This window comes from Ursus americanus, chromosome 36 (assembly GCF_024610735.1).
Source record: "Ursus americanus isolate L20-20 chromosome 36, mUrsAme1.1.p, whole genome shotgun sequence".
Taxonomy (NCBI): domain Eukaryota; kingdom Metazoa; phylum Chordata; class Mammalia; order Carnivora; family Ursidae; genus Ursus; species Ursus americanus.
The window spans coordinates 4,794,941-4,819,488 of NC_142162.1; the positions used below are offsets into that span (position 1 = coordinate 4,794,941).

Below are 24,548 nucleotides of genomic sequence, written 5' to 3' on the forward strand. Positions count from 1 at the left end.
CTTGACAATCAGACATCCCCCTGGGAATCCCAGCAGCCAGCTCTACTGCGCCCAGGTGGTGAGAACAGTAGTACCAGCAGCAGCAGCAGGTGGCCCAGAAGCTCTTAAAAGCTTTAATAATGTGATAGAAACCCCTTGGAGAGTGACTAATTAGCAGACTACCATCTAATTCCAACCATGAAAAGATACATGATACTCGGCTCTGGTAACACTGCTGGGTAAAAAGGGAGCTTTAAGATTGTTTACTACAGAGCGCACTCTTAAAAGCGTAACTCCAAACCTGATATAAAAGCATTTGACTTCACTCTCCAGTTTTTTTTCTAGATAAATCAGATCTTTAGCATTCTGCCTATAAAAACTAGATAAATTCATTTATTGTTTCAAGATAAACAGTGATTAAGAGATGAATGAATTGTCTAGTTTGTTGAATTTCAATATCTGTAAATGTCTTTCTTCAATTCCCAATATATGTTCTTAAAATTTATAGCAATCAGAAGATTCAAATATTATATTATTAAACAGATGAGGGCTGCTTATGACTTCTCTTTAAAATTAGGCACCAATTAACAAGTTGACTGAGTCCTCCACAGTACATAAATGAATCCCATAAAATTATGCAATGAGTGAATTTTATTTTATTTTTTTTAAAGATTGTATTTATTTATTTGTTAGAGAGAGAGAGAGCACAAGCAGGGGGAGCAGCAGGCAGAGGGAGAGAAAGGCTCCCTGCTAAGCAAGGAGCCCCAATGCAGAACTCGATCCTGGGATCATGACCTGAGCCAAAGGCAGACGCTTAACAAACTGAGCCACCCAGGCATCCCACAATGAGTGAATTTTAAAGATATTAAATACTCTGTAAAACCTTGGGGAAGAAAACGAGATGCTCCTTGATCTATGGCTTAGTCTATGGCAAGTTGTTTTTACCCATTTTAGGAGAAATGAAATGTAGCTATAAAATATATCTGAGTATTACATTTATAATCAAAAACCTTCTAAAAGAAAATATATATGTGAAAAGTTAAGTGAAAATATTATGGGGGCACATGGGTGGCTCAGTCAGTTAAAGGCCCAACTCCCAATCTGAGCTCAGGTCTTGATCTCAGGGTCATGCATTCAAGCCGTGAGTTGGGCTCCACAGTGGGCATGGAGCCCACTTTAAAATATATATATATTATAAGAAAGTTCTCAAAGGAATGCTCCAATTGTTAACTGGGTTTTGGAGATGTCAAATTTGGGAATGCAAATGGGGTATATGAAGAGGAAAGGGGGATACTTCCTTCATCCCACATATAGTTCTAATATTCACTGTATTTTTTTTTTAGTTTTCTCAATCCATTGTTCTTTAAAAATGAAACAAGAGAAAAATATTCTATTTCAATGAAAAGTTAGCTTCACCTCGAAATTTATTTGATATTAATATTGATAACCAAGACCTTGATTTATTGGCCACCTGCTCATGCTGGGTAATTGAAAAACCATTCTGAGAATTAGCCATATCAGAGTTGACCCAAAGATATAAAGAATAAGAAACACAAAAGAATCACTAAAAGCTAAACAGAACACATTGACATACTAGGATACTACACGTGTGTCTCAAGTGAAAGGTAGCAAAGTGATTGGACTTTCACTAAGTAAAAAACATACATGAGGTCTTTTAAAAATAGTCCAACCCGCTTTGTCTATAATTATGCATCACTTCTTTAAGGAAAAAGACTACCGCCACATATTACACAGAGGAAAATAACAAAATAAATCTCTTATACTTACATCAAGTAAGGACTCGTGTACAGAAAGAATATTCTCTTCTAAACCTTCAGTGAGGTTCACGTACATAGCCTTATAATTAAGGGAAACCTTGACAGGGACATCTGAACAATACATTTTTTCCTCTCACCTAGAAAAAGCTTTAAAATAAGCAGTTCTTCTAGTTTTCTCTGTGACACCACAAAATTAACAAAATTGGCACCCACAGAGGAAAATTAGTTTGAGCATAAACTAAGTTCATCAAAATGCTTCTGGATCTACAGATGAACTTATCAACTGGCAAAATCATCCCTATGGTATTTAGTTTCTTATAAAATATTTTACATATATGCTAACATTTTGAAAGCATTTAATGCACCTTCAAAAAATTTCTCCATGAAGTTCTTTGGCATAGTTGGGCCATATTCCGTGGCTCCCATAACTCTCAGGACAGAGAGAAGCTAAATGAGGTGAGTCCTCCTAATAAGGCCATTCAGTAAAAAAATCCCACCCCCAAAGCTTCCACTCCTAGGATCAAAGTGTACCCTTCTCATATACACTGTCAAATAGATTTTGCTTTCAGTCATTGAACCTTGTGCCATAAAACACAGAATTATCAGATCAACTGAGCATGTTACCAAGTAGAGAATTTTATAAACTATAAATTTTCCTTGTTAAAGATCCACCTAGCTACGAAATAGATTCAAAGGCAAAGAGAACAATCTTTATAAATGACAATATTTAATTCCACTCATTACTTTCAAATTCATCGAACTGCTTTTTGGTCACAAATGCAATCTTTTCAGTGGGATGTTATTGTGAGTCAACTGAGTTTAATAATTAAACAGATACCTTCCCTAGGAAAAAGATCATTTGCCACTGCTAAGGCTTCTACTGAAATGCATTCTAAACCATTCTATAAACTCCTCTACCTTTACTACTTCACAGGTTTCTTCCCTAAAAAGAAAAAACTGAGGGCATTTTACTCAAAGAACTTCAACAGCGAAACACCTTGCAGTAGCCCATGCAAAACACCCAAAACCCTATGTTTATGGGGAATGTAAAACAAAGAACATGTAAACCTTTTGTTAAGGTTACCAACTTAAATTAACTAAACAGATTGTCTTCGGAGTCTATGATCTTCAATATTCATGAAAGCAAGAGTTCTCAGATTACAAACCGTACATCTTCTCCCCAGAGAAAAGTAGCAAATGGAGGAGCCAGCGTTCATATGGCTTTTGAACAGGTTACCTCATAATTATACTGAAAAGATTCTGATATTTTAAAATATAAATTATTAAATAATGCTTTCATGGATATACACCAAACACAATCTTCATTTTAACCTAAGAGCCAAGTTAAAAACCTCCTTGAAAAGGCTCAGTATGGGAACGATAAAGAGCCAAATAACTTGGCAGCCAGAGCTTTAGCTTATGAATTACATTATATGCAGAATTTTTTTAAAAATCCATTAAACTGAATTTTAGGTTAGTGGGGAAGATTGTGTCTAGATTGCCACATATCTAAAAAAGAAATATGGCAGCATTTGTTAGACAAATATCAGCTGCCCGACAAATGACACAGAACTTTAGGCCTGGAAGAACAGTGGAGCTCCTCCAAGGCAAATCTCTCCTTCTAAAAGGGAGCAAACCAAGGCCCAGAGAAGGTGAGGGACATGCCCAGGAAAGTGAGAGTTACAGCCCCAGAGCCAGCAGCAGAACCTGAATCTCTCCATTCTCACTCCAATTTTCTTCTACATGACATTTCGTTAGTCATTGGAAGACACTTCTACCTGTTGTGTACAATCAAGCTACAGCCTGCCGGAGCAATGTTTTTGTTCCCATCGTGACAGTCCCTGAAAAACACCTGTATGTTATGAGAAACATTCAAAGGTACAATCCCGATAAAGTATAAGAAATGGCTAAAGAAAAACCTCAACCATATGAATACTTAACCATTTCTTTCTTTTTCTCCAATGATGACAAGAAAATGCCACTAAATAAGTCAAATAATATAAAATGTAAACAAATACTAGCTTCATAACTCCCTCTAGTGGGGACAAAATGTCAAAATCTTTCTATAATTACATCAAACAAGGCAATTAAAAAGTAGAAGAAAGGCTATGCAATGGAAACCCTACCTCTTTAAAATACAGGATTTCAAGTTCTAATGAGTTTTACTATTCTATTAGAGAAGCACCGATATAAAAACCAAATGGACACAAATCAGCACGGCCAGGTGTGAGCTTCTCTCTGCCATCTGCTACTTAAACCACCTACTTCTCTACTCAAGATCAGTTTCCAGGCTTCAAATTGATCATTACTAAGTGAACCATCATCAGCACAGATTACTAGTACTTCTGCTCCAAAATGCATACGTACATACAGAGAAGCAAGCAATAATCACAGCACTGTTTCTGGGGACACTGCAGAAAAGTACATGTATACTCCAGCAAACTGGGAGATCCCAAATGACAATCTACCTTTTTTTTTTTTGTTTTAAGATTTTATTTATTTATGTGACAGAGAGACAGCCAGCGAGAGAGGGAAAACAGCAGGGGGAGTGGGAGAGGAAGAAGCAGGCTCCCAGCGGAGGAGCCCGATGTGGGGCTCGATCCCGGAACGCCGGGATCACGCCCTGAGCCGAAGGCAGACGCTTAACGACTGTGCTACCCAGGCACCCCGCAAATGACAATCTACCTTAAGCTGTGGGTTCACCAATAACTTTGGAGCTTGTAACCACTCCTACCACAACAATAACAACAACTATAAGTCTGTAACATAGATGAAATCACAAAGCACACTGACTTAAGTGAAAAGTATTTTGAAAAATCACATTGTTATGTTATGAACGAGTTAATAAAAGAACTTTTGAATTCCTCTTCTCTAGGCCAGCTTTCCAAGTAAAAGGTTTGCCTAGAATACTTTGGATGAGGTCTACTGTGTAGCGAAGACAACTATAACCATAAATCTCAAACGGTACAGCAAGAAAGTAGTGTGCTCCAGTAAGTCGTGAGAAATAGGAGTGACATGAATACTAAGTGATGTGACAGCATATCTCCATGGTATCATCACCCTCACTCATCTGCACCCTAATTTGCCCTGTTAACTGTGTAAAAGATGGGGTTTTGGGTGAAACACTGGGTGAGGCTGTGGGTTATACACTTCTCTGCTCTGTCTTGGCCCACTTTTACCATTAGACCATTTAGAACCGAGGAAATTTAGAAATGATTATATTGCCTGACTTTTCTACAAAACTCTTATAGATTTTTTCAAAATATGAGTCTAATCATGTGGTTTGAGATTCCACTGGTCTAAATGTCCTCTGAATATTGAATTGCTTTGCTAAATGAAGTGACTATTTCCTTTTCTGAATATTAAATGCACTTTCTCCCCTTGCTCTTCAATGCAAACAATGGAGGGGACAGAAATAGAAAAGGCAAGATCATAATTATAGAACTGCTATTGGGATGGCATGGAACTTGGAACTTGACTGTGACTTATTCACTGACTTAGGGGCAAGTGTGGACAAAATCCCAACTGACCCCAAAGCAGCAAAATTAAACTCAGCAACTGGACATTCATACCAGAAGGTCAAAATCAGGATTACTCTACCATTTTGAGAGAGAGGATCTCACAGATCCTTAGCAGGGTGGACCGTGAGCAGATATGGCCTGCTTGGCCCTACGGTACATCCTCAGGGATACAGACATTCCTCCTACATAAGTGAATGAATACCAAGTGCTTCACTAAGTAGAGAAAGCAATATGCATTAGCCTGCTACTAATACTTATAATCCAGCTGTCAATCCCAAAGTTACAAACCAGGGAGCAGAAAAAGACCACTCTTTTCTTTAACCACCCAAGGCTGTGAAATGTTCTGCTATGATAGGGTCAGACAGCCTGAAGAGGTTGAAATGGCCTCTGGATATGCAAACAAATTTAGGTTTGATTAGCCAATTTAGTGACAAAATATACATAAGCTGAATTTTATGAATAATCCTGAATTTTGTTGGTGAAAATCTGAAACCCTCTAGCCTCTGATCTCACGTCTTCTCTTGAAGCAATTAAAGAAAAAAAGGCAAAAAACACTTTTTATTAACACAAAACATAATCATCATGTCAGAGTCAAGTTGGTTATATATTCTCTTCTTCCACTCTGCTAGAAACACTCATTCTTAGGTATTTCACTTCTTAAGAGCTCCTTTCCTTCTGGAAATTCCCTATTCTAGCTTGTAACGTATCAAGAAGTGATCCCTAGGGCTATATTCTATATACCTAGAATTAATTCCCTCTTTAACTAATGTCCCCCTTAAAACTTTCACCACACAATACATCTCTAATTAGTTCCCCCTAATACCCTACCCATCTAATATCTTTTCCAATGAAAAGTCACCTGTCAAATTATTTTTTCTTCTTCTTTAAAGTCTACTATAATTACTTAAACTGATCCCCTCAGGAATCCCAGTAGCAAAATTCCAGCGAACTATCCAAAGCCATCGGGGTCATGAAGACCTCATGCTGTGAGTTCACAAAGTAACAGAAAATCCTCACCCCCATCCTTGCCACAATTGCTGTGAAGGACCCTGTCAAAATCCGGAAACCCTGGTCAGGGTCACAGACACCAATGCCCTCAGCGACCTGGCAGAGAATTGACAAGAGCGAAGCTGGCAAGTCCACGTGAATAAGCCCATGTCGGTGTGAGAGGACCGTGGCCAGCTGGGAAGGGACAGCCACTGCTCAGATCCAGCCTGCCTGCTGCCATGTGCACATGTGGCCAGGGCTCAGGACATTTCAAGACAAGCCAGAAACTCTGGCTTGTTACATGAAATTTTCCAGTCTTTAAATATAGATTGAACTTTTAAAAACACTGCACAACCAAACAAGACAAAATGTCTACGGACAAAAGTCCACCGAGCTGCCAGTTTTCTAGCTCTACCCGAACTCTACAGCCAGCTCCATGGGCAACTGACCCTATTCCTTGCTTCATGTTGATACTAATAGTCTACAGTAACAATTAAAAAGGATTGTTTTATATATTAGAAAATGGATCATATAAAGCATAGTCTCAGTACAAGAGAAGCCTATCATCCTAGGCAACCAAGAAATCTGACTCAAACTAAAAACAATCCTAATGAATTGACTTTCACCAACTGCTACTACTATTATTGCCCCATTTACTGAACGTTACTCTCGGCCAGGAATTCCATTTAACTCATCTATGTATCTGAAATATAATCTTCTCTTCTTACTCCTTTTCTCCTTTATTCACCACACAGCCTACAGTAAGATTTTTAAAACATGATCAGATATCACTTCCCTGCTTAAAATCCTACTGACTTCCCATTGCTCCTGGAATAAAATACAAACACCTTACCATGACATACAATGATTTGGCCCTAGCCCACCTTTTCGCACTGTCTCTACACTCACCCCGTAGTTACACAATCCTCACACCACAGCCTGCACAGGCTGGTCTGCAGATATACAGGGTCTCTTCCCAACTTGTGTGCTTTACACTCGTTGCATGTCTCTGCCTAGAATATTCTTCCTCGGGCTTCCGCATGGCTGTTCCTTTTCATGAGTCACGTCCCAGCTCAGGCATTTCCTCCTCCAAAAGGCCCTCCCTCACCAGTCGCCTACCTGTTGCTTTAATTTCACTCTACTTTGTTTCCTTAGCACTTACCAGAGCTAAATTATCACCCACTCGAACTATTTTGTTCATTTGTTTACTTGCTTATTGTCTGCCTCCATAAGGATGTAAGCTACCTGAAGCAAAGAACCTTGCTGGACTTGTTCAAGGCAAAGTTCCAGGCACCTAGAAACTAGGTCTCTGCCTCCAAAGCCAACCACTACCTCCTAAATGAAAATATCTTAAAGAATCGAACCATTTACTGTGTTTTACTCTTATCTCAAAAAAGGAAGCATTCCACTCAACCACCTTTCAAAAGTTCAAATACCGATCAGGTTTTAGGGGGTGACAAAAAAAATTATAAATTCCTTCAAAATGACACAAGATGATCATTTTGATCAGGAAATAAAACTTTAAGACTGGGTTTAGAGTCTTTTCTCTGAGGACCTTACCTCTTTCTCCCTTTCATAGTCTTCTTTGTCATACTCTTCGTCTTCATTTTGTGTCTGCAGTGCCACACTGCCAAAATCTAATGACATGGTGTTCCTGTGGAAAGACAAAGATGCTTGGTTTCTAAATCTCCCGTAAAATCTCCCCAGATCAAACTACACAAGAGATGCCACACACAAAAAAAGACAACAGCGGCCAGGGAAAAGATATATGTAACTCATGCACGACAAATGGTTAGTATTCCAAATATAAAGACTATGCTTACAAATTAACTGTGATTCACAGAAAAGAGCTGTATGACAGTAACTCATAGAAAAGGAAAATGCAGGGGCACCTGGGTGGCACAGCGGTTAAGCGTCTGCCTTCGGCTCAGGGCGTGATCCGGCGTTATGGGATCGAGCCCCACATCAGGCTCCTCTTCTGTGAGCCTGCTTCTTCCTCTCCCACTCCCCCTGCTTGTGTTCCCTCTCTCGCTGGCTGTCTCTCTCTCTGTTGAATAAATAAATTTAAAAAAAAAAAAAAAAAAGGAAAATGCGGGGCACCTGGGTGGCTCAGCCAGTTAAGTGTCTGCCTTGGGTCCTCTGGGCTCCCTGCTCACCCCACCCCATGCTCTCTTACTAGCTCTCTCTCTCAAATAAATAAAGTCTTAAAAAAAGAGAGAGAGAAAGAAGAAAAGAAAAATGCAAAAAGCTAATAAATCTGTGACTAGACCTTTCTCATGGTCTGGAACATATAACTTAAAACAGCAAGATTTTTGTTAACACACAAAAAATAAAATAATAACCTAGAAATATGCCAAAACAGAAATTTTAAGAATATGCTCAAAGTTTACTAATCTGGTTTATTGGATATGGTAAATGTAGTATCCTCCACAATTTGCTTCATCCTTTGAGTATCACAAATCCAAATGTCATGTTTTACAAAAAGAGAGCCACTAAATGCCAAGTTCACGATCGCCACCCGAAAACCTTTAAGATCTGGTAAACTCTGTGGGGCACACGACAAAAATATCAGTGTTAACTGTCCCACTCTTTAGCTTGATAAAATCAGGTTCTAGCAAAAAATACTCAGGAAAACCAGAAGTGAAGAGTGTGAAGCTGTACCATGTAGAGTTCCAATTCCAAAAGCAACAGCAAACGTTCTCTGCAGAATGGTTACTGCTGTGGCAGAAGCAGCAGCAGCAGCAGGAGGTGGGTTTTCAAGTACTGACAGTCAAAAGCCTGCTGATGATTTGAATTATACTTAGGAATCCACGCTCCACGGAGACTACCCAGAATTTCAAAGGTCCAAACAATTCCAACAAAAAAGTAGGCAGGCGTCATCAATTACCCAGCCTAATACTGCCTTCCATTCACTCCACTCTTCTGCATGCCAGGGAAATGCACTTTGATGTGAGCCTGGGCCACAACTCATTCACTGCACCTTTCAGGCTCTAGAATGTCATTAAATTGGAAGTGAATTAAGCAGCATAGGCCCAGGAATCCAAATACACTTTACCATGAAGAACTTAGCTCTTTCATGGTAACAGTTGAGAACTATGATGACAAACTTTTATGTAAGCCAATAGCTCAAAAGCAAAAGACATTCTACTTCATCAGACCTACACGTGTGCCTTTGATTGTATGACACCATTCCATTTGTACCACTAAGAAAAAGATGCGGCCAATTAAATTATGACACATCATTAATTTTAAACTGCAGCCTGGCTTTGTAGATATTAAAATTTGAAAAGAAAATGAGCACTTTGGAATAAGTGAAATATGGCATTACAGCCTAACACAAATATGAATTTTAATGCTGAAAATCCCCAAACATCAAGTTTTTGTTTGCTTTTCAAGGACTGAATTATGATTCTTGTCCAAACTGTAATTTGCGCTCCACCTTCTTTATCCCTCCCTCCCTGGTTGCTACACCCAGCTCATCCCTTTCAACTCATCAACTCAAACCCCTTCCATCAACAAACTCTTCCAGCTTCTGTTTCTTAGACCAGACTTGCTCCTTTCTATTTTTGTGACAGAGCTAAAAGGAGGAAGGAAAATGTGCACTTTTTCACTAAGAGGGAAAATACATAAGTTTAGGGAATCTAAACCTTGTCTCCGTCCAACAGCTATAAGAACTTTCTTGTACACCTGCATAAGTTAGAAACCTGTTACGAGCCTATAATATAGCTGAAATGGTAAGCGAAAAACACTCACACAAGCCCATGTCTCTAGGGTTTTTTCATTACTGCAAGTGAACATCAAATCTACAGAATTCAACAGATAATGAAAATATTAGTCCATTTAAATCCTGGCTCCTTAAAAGAAATTAGATTAAGTTGGACCTTAAGGACATCCCTGAATTCTCCGGGCCAAAATCATCTTTCCTGCTTCTGGTATTTACAATATTCTCTACCTCTTCCTGTATTTTATAGTTAAAGCCAGAATACGGATTTGGGTTGATTTCTCCTGTATTAGGTAAAAGAAAGGAGAGGTTTTTTTTTTCCAATCCTTCACAATTATGCCATCAATTCCTGTTGATTATTGAAAAAGAACATCAAGATTTACAACAGCCTATTGCTAAATACAGCTGTTTTAAATAAAGAGCTACTTTTTGCTCAGAGAATAGTGAATTCTTCAAGGTATTTTCATTTTTAAATGAAGAGAATGTAAAAGACCAAAGCGTATCTCTTTTGAACAGCTTTTTAATCCAAACTACGTCATTAAAGAAATCTGCAAATATCTGAAAAGACCAAAATCTCTCTAGACTAGGGAAGAAAAGATACAAATAAGTTTTCTTTCCCAAAAGTGCAAACTACTGAAGACCTTAAGAAACATTTAGGCAGAAAGAGAAATCTGATAAACTTACTATGGATAAATAGATAATTAGTATTTTAACTGAAATTTAAAATAAAAGCCAATGCTTTTCCTCAACTTATTAATCACTACTAATTATCACTGTTATCAGAGACTTTAATATTCAGAACAATAAAAGAGACTGCTTTGAAGAAAAAATAAATAGTAAGGTAGTAAACCCAGTAGCCATAAAGGAAAAACTTGACAGAAACTTAACCACAAAAAATAAAAATCTTTATATGGCTAAAGACATCACTGACAAGTCAAATATTACATATAAAAAAGATACACTAACAAAGTCCAAAGATAAAATAACGCATAAGAAAAATATTTGCAAAACACATGACAAAATCCCAATATACAACTTGCAAAAAGAAGTGAGGAAAGACAACCGAATTTAAAATGGGCAACCGACATGACAATTCATTTAAAAAAAGAAGTGTTCATGAAGAATTCGGTGTCATTTAAACACTGAAATGATTTTCAACCACTAAAAAAAAAAAGTTAACACCTAGTGGTGGCTATTTTGTAGGAACGAGATATCCTCATGAATTGCTGCTGAAATGTATGAACTGCAAAAAACCATCCTGAAAACTACCATATGAGTATACTGAAAAAGAACGCTTGTCCTAGTAAAACTATTTTTCAATAAATTTGGTGATACTATAATACTAATAGAAATAATGACATATTTCTATATTTACTGACTGATTATTAAACAATCAAGATGCCGAATAAGTGTACTGTATTTTTTTTAATAGTTAATACTTTCTTCCCAGATAAATTTTTCTGAACCTATTAATAAAGACTATGTGGGTTTTGGGGATTTGTTGTTGTTGTTAACACTCAGATCAGAAAGGCTGTCTCAGTACTCATTTTGTAGTTACTGGTTATGTTTTCTTTGCCCTCCTTGCAATGAGAAGGAAAACCAAAGAGTGTTTAGTTGGACAAAATATCAAAAACCAAAAGCACTGTTTTTGTCTCATCCAAAAACCTATAAGCTCTCTGAAGGCAGAATTAAAATGCATGTCCCCCATGTTTTGCACAAGGCAGGCACACAATAAGTATTTGTTAAATGAATGATACATTCATGCCACCCTCTAGGATTCATTACTTCAATAAAATTTTCCTCCGCATCTACTATGTGCCAGTGTATATCCTAGACGCATCTAAGACAGGATACCAGCCATGGGGAGCTCACAGTCCCTTAGAGAAACAATGATATAAATTAATAGTTACCAAGATACATTGTAATAAGTTCTGTAATAGAGGAAAGTATAACGCACAACTTAACTTTGACTATGAAGAAAGGGCAGCTGAGGGACGTTTCACGGAAAGACTTTCAGTTAGAAAGGCCATAACACTGCTGGAAGTGGTTAAGAATAAGGGCACTCATTCAGACCACCTGGGTTCAATTCTAGCTCTTCTATTTATCAGCTGTGCAAGCTTGAGGACACTGCCTCCGTTTTCTCATTAATAAAATGCGCTAAAAATAGTACCTACCTCAAAGATTGGTTATGAAGATTCACAAGACAATGAATATAAAGTGCTTAGCACTATGTACCAATCGATATACATTTTAGTTTTGTTATTATTATAGCATTCTTACCTATGAATAGGGGTCTGAGGCTTACAAAAGAGGTTAAACAAAGAGCATTCAGTACCTCTAAGAAAGGTGAATATGCTGCCTGTGGGAAACCTTACTTCAACTAATGCCATCTCCTTGAAGATGCCCTCCCAATCCTGTTGCCCCAGGGAGGAGGGGAGGATTTTGCACTTTCACACTATATTCCTTATACTTTTCTTTATGGCTTCCACTTCAGCCTGTCACTCAGTTGAATGCATTTACGTATCCAGGGGGCACAAATACATTGCCATGCATTGTGAAGGATATGGTGAAATTCAGCTTAAATCAGATTCAAGTTCATGACTACATGATAAAAAAGGTTAAGTGCCACAAAGCGGGTTAGTTTATAAATTATAAATGCCCTAGGAAATTCTACTTACTTGCTTACACCCTAGCTTCCCTTCTAGAATGAAAACAGCCAGAACACACTAGCCTGTTTCAGGCTTGCAATAGAAGGCTTAAGAGGCTTGGTCATTTATTCAACAATTATTTATTATGCACTGTTCAAGATTACAAAGTTTAACTGCACTTGGTAGAGGAAAAGAGAATAGACATTTAAACAAATGATGACAATAATCTGTGACCAGTGCTAATGACAGCAGCTTGGACAAATCGATTCAAGGTGCCCGAAGAAGGCAGCAAGTAGAAACCCACAGGTGGAACGACAGACTAAATCAGAGGCCTTACCAAGGAACTCCGTTTGGCGTCAACTACAGCACAACAAACAGGTACCGCGAGAGCGAAGCTGTGGAGAGCCTGCACAGAGTGCCTTGGGGCTGCTGGCTTTGGCGGCCAGCGTCACATGCGCTCGGTCAACACACGTGTACAGAGCACCCACTGTGAGCCAGGCGCGGCGCCAGGGTGACCACAGCGGGGGTCCCCAGGATAGGGTCTCTGGGTTTCCCCCGCAGCCTGCAGGGGGCGAGGAGGGCTGCCCACACGTCACTTGTAGGGAGAAACTTAGGGTCTCGCTGACACTTCAAAGTCAAAGCCTGAGTCCCGCAACCCGCGGACAGTCCACCACCACAGAATTTGAGGAGGGGGCGGGTCAGCCCTCGGGAAGCCACGACCAGAATCCCGAGGACCCCGCACCTCCTCTAACCCCAGCTCCAAGCCCAGCCCAGAAGCAAAACTCACCCGAGGCCACGGATGCTGTCACCAGAGGGAAACCCTAATCCCCGCCAAAGACAGACTTCTAACAAACCCCCTTACCGAGGACTCTAATCCGCTAGCTCCTTCCTCGTCACAACCGAACCCAGAAGCGCTGAGGCCATTGACGAGCAGCCGCCTCCTTCAATCGCCGACTAGAAGCTGGCTTGGAGGGCGGGGCCATGCCGGTTCGAGGCTGGGCGTGGAGGCGGAAGTCTCCGCCTTTCTCAAACTTGGTTGAGAATTCCACCTGCAGTTGCGAATGTATGGCTGTTTGAAAGCGGGCGCCAGAGGTGGCGGGAAGGTCCTACTGTGCGCCCATTGGTGGATTAATGAGCCAATTACGAAAGGGTTGACTCTAGATGGGGCGGGTTTACGGTTGCCTAGAGATGCCAAGCGCCAGGGCTTAGGCCTTTGGCGTGGATGAACCAGTCTTGTCTGGGGTCGCTTACCCCTTCCCCCATACCCCCTTCGCCCCGCGTTTTCCATTCCTAAACCTCAGTTCTCGGTTGCAGCACTGAGAATCCCTCACTTGCCCCACGGAACCATTACCTAAAAAGTTTTTGCACCTGCCCTTCTGATTCTCTAAGGTGCTTCCCCATCACCTAAACAGGCTTAGATGTGGTTTTACCTTATGTTCTTTCTTACTGGGTCCTGCCTTGTTTGAATTTGTGTTTCTTTCATTACCGATGAAGTGGCACATTTTCCCACGTCTTTATTCACTACTTGAATTTCCTCGAGTGTGAATGTTCTTGTCATTTTAGGTATCTGTTAACCCGTCCTTTAAGACAGCGCTGCCCAGTATGCACTAAAGCCCGTTCTGTATCTACCTGCCGAGCTAACAGGGTTTCAGTGAACATTAAAGAGTTGGTAGCACTAGGTTCACTTATCTTTTTAACCCTTTCCCATACATATAAGAAAACCCTTTCAGATACAGTATGGAGTAACATGGTTGTTTAAGACTCTTCATAATTCGACTAGTTTTCTTTTGCCAACCCACCATCCCACCCCTGTGATGCCTACACTGATCCCCATAACCCTATCTGCTAACAAAGGTTACGCCACATAAGTACTCACTCAATCCATAGCAATAAGTGACTGAAATTACTGGCTGAGCTGCCCACGGTTCTCAGAGTGCTTTTGTTTTGCTCAAGCTCTCTTTGACCTGTATTGCCCAGTCTTCAACATAGATGAGCACCTCTTCTGAAACCTTTGATGACACATTTCCCCTACCCCCGACAGAAATGATCCTTCATACATCTGTACACAGTATACATATTTTATTATGTTTCGTATTCTGTAGTTAGTTGTGGTCTGTTTTACTCAGTCCAATGTTAATATCTTGTGGTACTTACATTACTTCTTGGACATCAAGCATGCTTCATGGTCCCTGGTAGGCACTCAAAACAAATTGGTTAAATGAGTAAATAAATGAACAAATAAATGAAGGCTTCTGTGCCAGAAAATGTGAATAAAGGGCATTTAGGTAAATGGCAGTTGTTGAAACCTGAGCCAAGGCATCTGTTAGTGGGAACTAGGCTTATGTTAAGATGGAACGCTACACCAAGGATGCTAAGTGATCCGTGTTTCTTACAGAGATGAATGCATAAAAGATATAAGGGGGTGAAGCACATGAGGAGACAGTGTTTATAATCCTTTACATAGTGCTTTAGAATTTGGTGAGTTCTTCCACAAACACTAGCTCATGTAGTCCTTACAACAAACCTGTGAGGGCCTAGGACAGGTATTCATATCCCATTTTACAGCAGAAGAAACGGACAAAAAAAATTTGACTTGTCCAAGGCTACACAGCTAATGTGAGACAGAGAAAGAATTTGAGCACACCTCTTTTATCTCCAAATCCAGAGCTATTTATATTTAATATTCTATTAAGTATAAGTGAGAATTAAGCACATACATCACAAAAGATGCAAAATAAAGAATAAATCAGAGCCCCTTGCCTCTAAAAATGGATTTGGGTGAAGTTATGGGTATAATCAATGAAATTTTCTTGACTGCCTATCCTGTTTAATTCCTGGCCTAGATGCTTGAAGATAAAGTGTGAGGCAGGACCCCTCCCCTCCAGGTACCCATACTCTTTGGCAGTGCAAGATGCTTGCATAAGACACACACACACACACACACACACACACAATAATAGTTTACTACATGCAATGTAAGAATGGGTGATGATTCTGGGGAAAACTGAACATCTAAGAAAGGATCTATCAGACAAAGTTCTTGGAGGAAGAGGAAAAGAGAGTCAACAAGAGGATTGTTAGCATGAGTGATTGCAATGTGAAACCAGACCAGCAAAAGTAAAAGAGTCTTATATTTTTGGGGCACCTGGGTGGCTCAGTAGGTTAAGTGTCCGACTGAAATTTGGCTCATATCATGATCTCAGGGTCCTGGGATCAGAGCCTCGAGTTGGGTTCCCTGCTCAGTGGCGAGTCTGCTTGTCTCCCTCTCCCTTTCCTCTCCCCCACATGCTCGTTCTCTGTCTCTCTCTCTCAAATAAATAAATCTTTTTTTAAAAAAGGATTCTTACCTTTAGAGGTAAGAGTGGAGAAGTGGGCTAGAAGGGGGGCAGCCAATAGAAGAGCTTGATGCCTGAAGAAATGGGAAAGGCATGCTACAGAGGTAAGGTATGGTGTACACAAGGAATGACCTTAATAACATCTCCAGAGAAACACAAGTAGACAGAGTCATTCTGGAGTAATAAAAATAAATGTGGGGAAAGACAGAAAAACTGCCAAAGATCTTACTTGCTGCACAAGAGATTATTTCTGGAATGTTGGGTCAATATTTATCCTTCATTTTTTAAACAGGCACACCTCTGAGCTGGGAGGGATGCTACCTCTACCAGACTTGTTTACATTTCAAGGGGAAATGTCATGCTGTTGATGAGATGTTGATGAATATTCTTCCCATTCAGAACATCTATAAGGTGGAGCTAAACCATCATTCCTCCTTTTTCCTACCTTCTCTCTGGTGTCAAAGCTATCAGGTCAAAGCAAAGCCATCATGAAATAAGGAGTGTGATCCTTAAAAGAACACTGAAACTAAAGATCTAAGTTTAAGTTCCAGCTCTCCTACCCACTAGCCTTTATCCACAACAGTTTATTTAACCCCTCTGAGCCTCAAAGTTCTTATTTAAAAAGAGGAATGATAATACCTACTTTGCAGAATTGTAAAAAAGATGAAATAAGATTGTGTGAAAGAAATTCTAAAATGTAGAAATGCTATTTAACTGAGTGTTAATTAACTGAGGGAGATCAGACCATTATTTGCAGTATATTCATCTAATAATATTTTTTGAGCATCCACTTTGCACCAAGCACTATTCTAGGGGCTCATTTAATACTGACACATGGGTCAAAATGCCTGCTGAAAAGTCCCAACTGCTGAATCTACTCCTGCCCACAGCCACTATAACTTCACCACCATCGCTTCCCCACCACCCCAAGACCTGGCCATACCTAACTCGGTCATAGGTGAGCACCAGACCCAAGTTGGGCCACCCATATTCCCTTTCCAAGTAACTGAAATAAGACTTCATGAAACTGAGTCAGGTGGTGAACATACAGAAGAGAAGCAGACTTTTATTACAGTTGTCTGTATTTTATGGGAAATACACTACTTCCATATATGGGAGCATATTATATGGCGGAGCCTAGACTGAAGATCATGAACTTCCAGCACTCAAAGCCATGGATATGCCTGATTCTTGCACTTTGTGAAGCCTGACCGTTCAGCTTTTCCTTGGGTCCTGTAATAACCTGAACCTTAAAACAATCTTTTGACTTGAGCTGATTCAGGTCAATTAGGAGTTGAATAGTGTCCCCCCAAATTTCACGTGCACCCCGAACTCAGAATGTGACCTTATTTGGAAATAGGGTCTTCGCAAATGTAATTAGTTAATATAGATGAGGATGGGTCCTAAATCTAAAACCGGTGTCCTTAAAAGAAGAGAAGAAGAACCTGAAACTAATGTAAGATCATGTGTCAATTATACACACATGCACACAACTATATACATTATTGTAGTACAGGGTTCACTTTTAAAATAAAATTTTTAATTTCCTAAAAAAAAAAAATTAAGAAAAAGAAGAAGAGGTGAAAACACAGACACGCAAGGCGAAGACAGCCATGTGAAGATGGAGGCAGAAAAAGGAGTTATGTCACCACAAGCCAAGGAACACCCAGGGCCACCAGAAGCTGGCAAGGGATTCTTCCCCAGAACTTTCAGAAGGAGCATGGCCCTGTCAACACCTTGATTTTAGACTTCTAATCCCCAGTACTGTGAGAGAATAAATTTCTGCTGTTTTAGGTCACCTAGTGTGTGGTACTTTGCTGCAGTAGCCCCAGGAAATTAATACAGGTGGGTTTTCACTCCTTGCAACCAAACAATTATGACTAAGATGCATTTGTGACAATAGATTGACTGTATGTGAATAGTCTAAACCAGTGATTTTCCAAGTATGATCCATGGCCCACTGGTGGACCTCAAAGATATTCCTGATGGTTCATCAAACGATACAGACCACGTAAGTTGTTTCTTCAGCTTTCGTGGGAAAATAACTTGCAATTTGATAGGTTTTTATTTTTATATACAACTAAGGTTTATGTATTAGGAATCTACCAAGTAAAATATGAGGGGTTACTAATGTTTAGAATTTTAAGTGAGAATTATCACATTATTTAAGCTTACGAAGAATGGTGTTTCATCATTTCTATGTGCAACATTATAAAACTCCTGCTCATGCACATTTGAAGATAACTGAAATACCCACTTTGGGGAGCAGGGTGTAAATAGTGCCATTCCCAGGAAATTGTGGGTTTTAAGAGATGTTGTTCCTGTGTCTTAGTTATGAACCCTCTTTGCTTGGCTTCACCAATATCAATTAAGTTTGTTGCAAGCTGTTGGGTTAACTCAACCATGTGTAGTGTTAACTACTTTAATAAATGAATTTACACTTTTCCTATAACTTGACTTTAAAATAATATTCAAGTTCACGTTCAATTTTTATCATTAGTCACCTATTACTAAAGTCATCAATTTATAATTTCTTCGAAGTTTGCTTATACTTTATTGAAATGTGTTAGCTATAAATTTGCTCTATTTAAGCAACTGAGAACATATTATCAAGGCAAGTGATAAAATTAACTCGTTTTTTGAAAAATTTGTAAGGCGGTATTTTGAAATATAAAATCATGTAAATTATATTTCTCCCTTAAAAGTAAATAAATAAGCAATCCCTAAGGTTCCCTATTGGTTATTTTAACACTACCAAAAAAAAAAAAAAAAAAAAGAGGATTGGGGGATGAAAGGTATGTGGGGAAAGAGGTCTTTTGCCTCTTCTATGGTCTTTGGCCAAAAGTGTGAAAGCCAATTGCCTGGATTTAATGTTCAGGATTTTCAATCACGCCAAGGCTTTTAATTGGAAAACCTGTAAAAGGTATCAGAAGTGACAATGACCATTTGATAAAGATCCAAAGCTGCAAAAATCATACCTGAGTGTGAAATGCAGACCCTCCCAGATGCCAAACTACTTCTGTTTCTTGAAACAAGATCATTAAGTTGGTATATTTTAAATGCTTACATAACATGTTCAATGCATATTAATAAAATACAACATAATGATACCATTCACATGACAATTAGAGGATTTATTAAAAATGTTCCGGTATTTGAACACTTAGATTGTATAGTCCTATAATGGGACACATGTTCAAAGTTGTTTCATGTTCGTCTGCCTTAGGTCAGGTTCCCAGAAGTGACCCCTGGGATGAAAATTGAGTATTTAGGATTTATTAAGGAAGGGCTTCCCAGAGAAAGCTGTTAGGGAGTAAGGAAGGACAGGACAGGGGAAGTAAGGACAGGAAAGGGGAAAAGCCAAGTAGGCGTGTGCTTTCTGGAGATGTGCTGGCCAGTCTGACCCCACAGGGAGCTCTGGAGTTTAATCAGGATGGGACATGCACTCTTGCACCAGTGATGATGGCAGTGAAGGGGAGAAGGAAACTCACAGACACTTCTGGCTCTTGGTGACTCGAAACAGCTCCCCTTACCTGAGTCTGTCTTCAGAGAAGAGCCACTCTTTGGGCAGTTAGGAGCAAAACACATAGAAGCCAGCAGAGGGGCATGCAGAAATGATTCAGGGATCTGAGAGGGCCTGGGCAGAGCTGGCCATGTCTTGCACGACATCTGTGTTTGCCATCCTTCGATGTCATCAGCGTATCTCTGGAGATAATACCAAGCATTACACTTGAGGTCCTTCATGAAGGTGGCTTCATGCAGCATATCCAGATGACCCCTCCTATTCCTAGTATGATGGGACCGAGGATGACCAAGACGATCCTACTGGTGAAAGTGCCAACAGTTAAAGCAGCAATCTTCCTAAAATCTCTTGATATATCTACATTTTACCCCCAAACATTTTTAAAATTAAACTTTTTATTTTGGAAAAATTGTAGATTCACAAGCAGTTAGTTGTAAGAAATAATACAGGGAGATCTCCTGTGAGCTTTACCCAGTTTCCACCCATAATAACATCTTTTTCAAAACTACAGTACAATATCACAACCACAATATCCGCATTAATACAGTCAAAATTCAAAACAATTGCATCACACAAGGATTCTTCATGTTGCCCTTTGAGAGCTGTACCCACTTTCCTCCCTCCTACCAGCTCCATCCTTGACATCTAATCTATTCTCCATTTCTATCATTTTATCATTTCAAGAATGTTATATAAATGTAGTCCTATAGTCTGTAACCTTTTGGGATTAGCTCTTTGCTCTGCATAATTCTCTGCAGATTCAGCCAAGTTGTATGTCTCAACCTGTCATTCCTTTTTACTGCAGAGTACTGTTCCATGGTGTGTATGTACCAAGTCTGTTTAACCATTCACCCATTGAAGGAGCATCTGGGATATTGCCAGCTGTAGGTCATTACAAACAAAGCTACTATGAACACTTCTGTCCAGCTTGTTGTGTGAACATGAGTTTTCATTTCCCTGTGATCCAAGCCCAGTGGTGTAATTACTGGGTTGAATGTTAGCTGCATGTTTAGTTTCTTAAATAAACTATCAAACTGCTTTCCAGAGTGGCTGTACTATTTTACATTCTCAGCAGGAATGCATGTGTGGTCTACTTTCTCATCAGGCTAGCATTTAATGTTATCAATAGTTTTCATTTTACCCATTCAGGTATGTGTATAGTAATATCTAGTTGTGATTTTAATCTGCATTTCCTGACTAATGAGTTTGAACATATTTTCATGTGCTTGTTTGTCATCCATACATCTTCAGTGAATTGTGTTTTTTGCCCACTTTCTAATTAGATTTTTTTTTTATTGTTGAGTTTTGAGTTTTTTATATATTCTAGATACTAGCCCTCTGTCAGATATGTGCCTTGCAAATATTTTTTCCCAGTCTATAGCTTGCCCTTCATCCTCTTTATGGAGTCTTTCACAGAGCAAAAATTTATCATTTTGATGCAATGCAATGTATTAGTTTTTCCTTTAATGGATCATATCACTCTAAAAACTCTTTGCCTCACCCTAGACCCTAAGGATTTTCTCCTGTGTTTTTCTTTCCTAAAAGTTCTGTAGTTTTACATTTTATGTTTAAACCAATAACCCATTGGAGTCAATGTTTATGTAAAGTGTGAGGTCCGTTCTCTTGCCTGCAGATGTCCAATTGTTCCAACACCATTTGTTGAAAAGGCTGTCCTTCTTGCATTAAGTATAATGTCCGTAGCCGCCTCCTTGTGGAGTCACCAGGGCTGGTGGAGTCCCTCCACTGGAGGCCACAGCTCCTGAAGGCAGTCCTCCCACAGAACTCTCTCTCCAGATTATGTTCCCGTGATCTCCCCTTACCTGTTCACTGGCCCCAGGGTACTGCATCCTCCCTTGTGCTTTCCCCATCCTCTGCCCACACCTTTATTAAACCCGCCTCGCATTACCCAATTTAAGTGAGCCATCTGTTTCCTGTCAGGACCCTGACACACCCTGCGAATGATAAATTTTCCAAATTCCAAACATCAGGCATATGCTGTCAATTGTCACAAAGCAATGATAATTTATTTTTTTTTTGAAAAGTCATTTACAGGTATTTAGAGGCAAATGGATTTCCACTTTAAAACAGATGAAGATACATGTGTGTCATTAAAACAGCATGCAGTCAAACATTTCGTCTGTTGTTTCATTTTGTTTTAACTGTGTCTGTGGTGCTTGTAAGTGCAGTATTTGCTTACCTAACTCCTATAACATCAAAGTCAAATACTGATTATCCATATGGTGGTGCATGATGTACCAGGATCCATGTGCTGCTCATAGCATTTACACTCTCCGCATCTATTTCTATCAGGAACTTTTTCCTGCAACCCAGTTAACACTCTACTCAACCGGACTGAGACCACAACCCTGCTCTGTCTCTGATGGGTGACTAGATCACCCACAAATTTCTATGATCTATACTCATGCTGACCCCCTTTTGGGAGGACAGATCATCAAGAACCAAGGTGTGTGTGTGTGTGTGTGTGTGTGTGTGTGTGTGTGTGTGTGTATATATATATAAAATAATGGCTTTTCATCAATTATATATATATGTCATTGATCTTTTCATCAATTTTATATATATATATATATATATATATATAATTGATGAAAAGCCATTATTTCCTAGTTGTGTAAAAGGAAACAAACCTACGTAAGCAATCAGTGGCAGTAGAAGTAGAATAAAATCATAAACCTTTACAGAAAAAAATATTACAATTCAGTGTGCTTGATTTCTGATGATTTCTACCCCAAAAAAGTTTCTTGTCTTTTATTTAAAACTTAGCAAATATATCACAATTACAAAGATTAAGTTGTATCTACATAGTCACAATGAAGTGGGGTTAAGGCAACTGTCCAGATTACTCAGGATAAAAAGCCATCCTAAAGTAACGGCCAGACCACTCTATGCAAAGGCAAGTAAAACACTGAAGCCGTTTTCTCCTACTCCAAACAACCAAATCCACTTCCACCGTCACTACTGAGAGCGCTCCAATGTGTCAGCGTTTGTGATGGGAGGGCTCAGGGTTCCTGCTACCTGAATATTGGTTTCGGTTGTGTCATCCATTCTCTGAGAATAGATACAGACTAAAGGAAAAAGCTCAAGTTTTCACCTTCTGTACAAACTGATTATCAACGCTGACCCCTAATAAGTGGAAAACTTGTTTTTTAGAGACTCGTCTCATGTTAGGGCTGAGATAGACCTCTGAATTCACCTTATTCGAGTCCCTTATTTCATAGACAAGGAAACTGGAGACCAGGCGGGTTCAGCAGCTGGCTCAAGGTCATATAGCACTTTTCTCTACACAACACTTAATTACACCATCGGTTTACCAGTGTACCTACATGTGGCAAACCTTTCCAGCTGTTTCGTTCAGTATGTTTTCTCCCTTCTGCATTTCGTCTGATCGTATCTAGAAAAGATGCTAAGGATACAGTAGGTGAGAGACTATGATTCAGTCACAGCCAATCAAGCAGACATTTCCCGACACTTTCAAAGAAATTCAATACTTTAAATAAGAATGAAACCAATTCGGATGTTGAATGAGAAGAACACCGCTTTGTCCACCATGTGTTAAATCCGTGCACTCATGAGCTGCTTTTGGGTGTGGGGGTGGGGGGAGGAAAGAGGGAGAAATATGATGAAATAGAAATGACTGATAGATTTGGCCTCTCTTCAGCTGATGCTATGCTGCATACAGTCTGAATAGCAAAGGTTGAGAAATACTAGGCCAAAGAATTTAGGCTGCAACCCTTTAACTGGTAAATGGGACAGACCAGTGAAACAGACCAATGCTTTCAGCGGCTTCTGATTTGATTCCACTGGCATAGACAGAGTCCAAATTCAACATCAAATTTATTTTAACATTGCAGTGAAAGTGCTACTAAACAGAAAATGTAATAAAGTCAGTAACTATCAAGAAAATTGCTTCTTATTTTTGTAACAAGGAAAAACTTTTTTTGGCAAATAGTTCTATAGTTAGAGAATCTGAAGACACTTAGAACTAATCTCCCCAATGTGAAAATGTCCCCAAATTATCAAGTTGAAAGGCACATACCACTGCCCCAGCAGCTCATCCAAGTAGTCTCTAGCATGGGAGATATTAGTTGTGCTTTTAGCCTGCTATCAAAGCAATACGGCCTTGAAAAGTGACATCCGTGCACATGTATAATTTCTTTTCAAATGGACCAATCCTCTTCCCCTTTTCCGATATTCACTTTCTGAAGATCCATCTTCGTTAGTTCTTTGTCTTATAAAGGACATAGTCCGTGGTGGTGTTGGAAAATGTACTTCACAGTTCGTGCTCTATTTTGTCTACAAACCAAGTTTGGATTATCTTTGTGTCCTAACACAAAATGAAGTGTCTTGAAGCATCAGTGTGATGGTACTTCCATATTGTCATTTGTTGCAATGCAAAAGTCCTGGATTATTATCTTTTCTCACTGGTTGTTTGAGGCTTACTTCGCTTCCGGAAGAGATGATTGGCAAACTGTTATCCATGTGGTATCTGATAAGGTGACCGACGTTATCAAATACATGATCCTTGGTCCTGACCTTGAAAAGGAAGTACAGAGTATTTAGGTTAAATGATAATAGTTCTCCTGCAAGAAGTAAACAATCAGGAAGAAGAACAGACACATCCCTGAAGGAGATATTTGGCTGAATAACAAAAAAATGAAAGGTACTTTTCAACTCTATATCCTTCAGTAAACACTTGTCTCATTCCCCATTACCTTTTCAAAGCAATTTTCCCTCTCAGTTAGAAAAATGATATTGCATGGTACACTGGCTGTTATACGCAAATAATGAATCATGGAACACAGTACTGTATGGTGACTAATATAACAAAATAAAAATTATTAAAAAAAAAAAAAGAAAAATGAGGGGCGCCTGGGTGGCTCAGTCGTTAAGTGTCTGCCTTCGGCTCAGGGCGTGATCCCGGCGTTATGGGATCGAGCCCCACATCAGGCTCCTCCGCTGTGAGCCTGCTTCTTCCTCTCCCACTCCCCCTGCTTGTGTTCCCTCTCTCGCTGGCTGTCTCTCTCTCTGTCAAATA

The 24,548-nt window shown here is 39.5% G+C and overlaps 2 protein-coding genes across 9 annotated transcripts in view; both read right to left on the minus strand.

Moving 5' to 3' along the window:
• CEP152 (centrosomal protein 152) overlaps nucleotides 1–13,582 on the minus strand; it is a 91,563-nt gene extending 77,981 nt beyond the window's left edge. For 6 of the 7 annotated variants that reach the window (XM_045812137.2, XM_045812135.2, XM_045812134.2 and 3 more), the window contains exons 1-2: nucleotides 13,422–13,528; nucleotides 7,826–7,919 (exon numbers count right to left, since the gene is read on the minus strand). In XM_045812137.2, coding sequence (XP_045668093.2) covers nucleotides 7,826–7,912 — 87 coding nt within the window. In that variant the 5' untranslated portion in view covers nucleotides 7,913–7,919; nucleotides 13,422–13,528. Of the gene's footprint in view, nucleotides 1–7,825; nucleotides 7,920–13,421 lie in introns of all 7 variants that reach the window. The other variant, XM_045812133.2, reaches the window with a different exon arrangement.
• A 7,922-nt stretch (nucleotides 13,583–21,504) lies between these two features.
• The window catches only part of SHC4 (SHC adaptor protein 4), a 138,401-nt gene continuing 135,357 nt past the window's right edge, over nucleotides 21,505–24,548 (minus strand). For both annotated transcript variants that reach the window (XM_087859168.1, XM_045812157.2), the window contains one exon: nucleotides 21,505–24,046. In XM_087859168.1, the coding sequence (XP_087715294.1) occupies nucleotides 23,891–24,046 (156 nt within the window). In that variant the 3' untranslated portion in view covers nucleotides 21,505–23,890. The remainder of the gene's footprint in view (nucleotides 24,047–24,548) is intronic.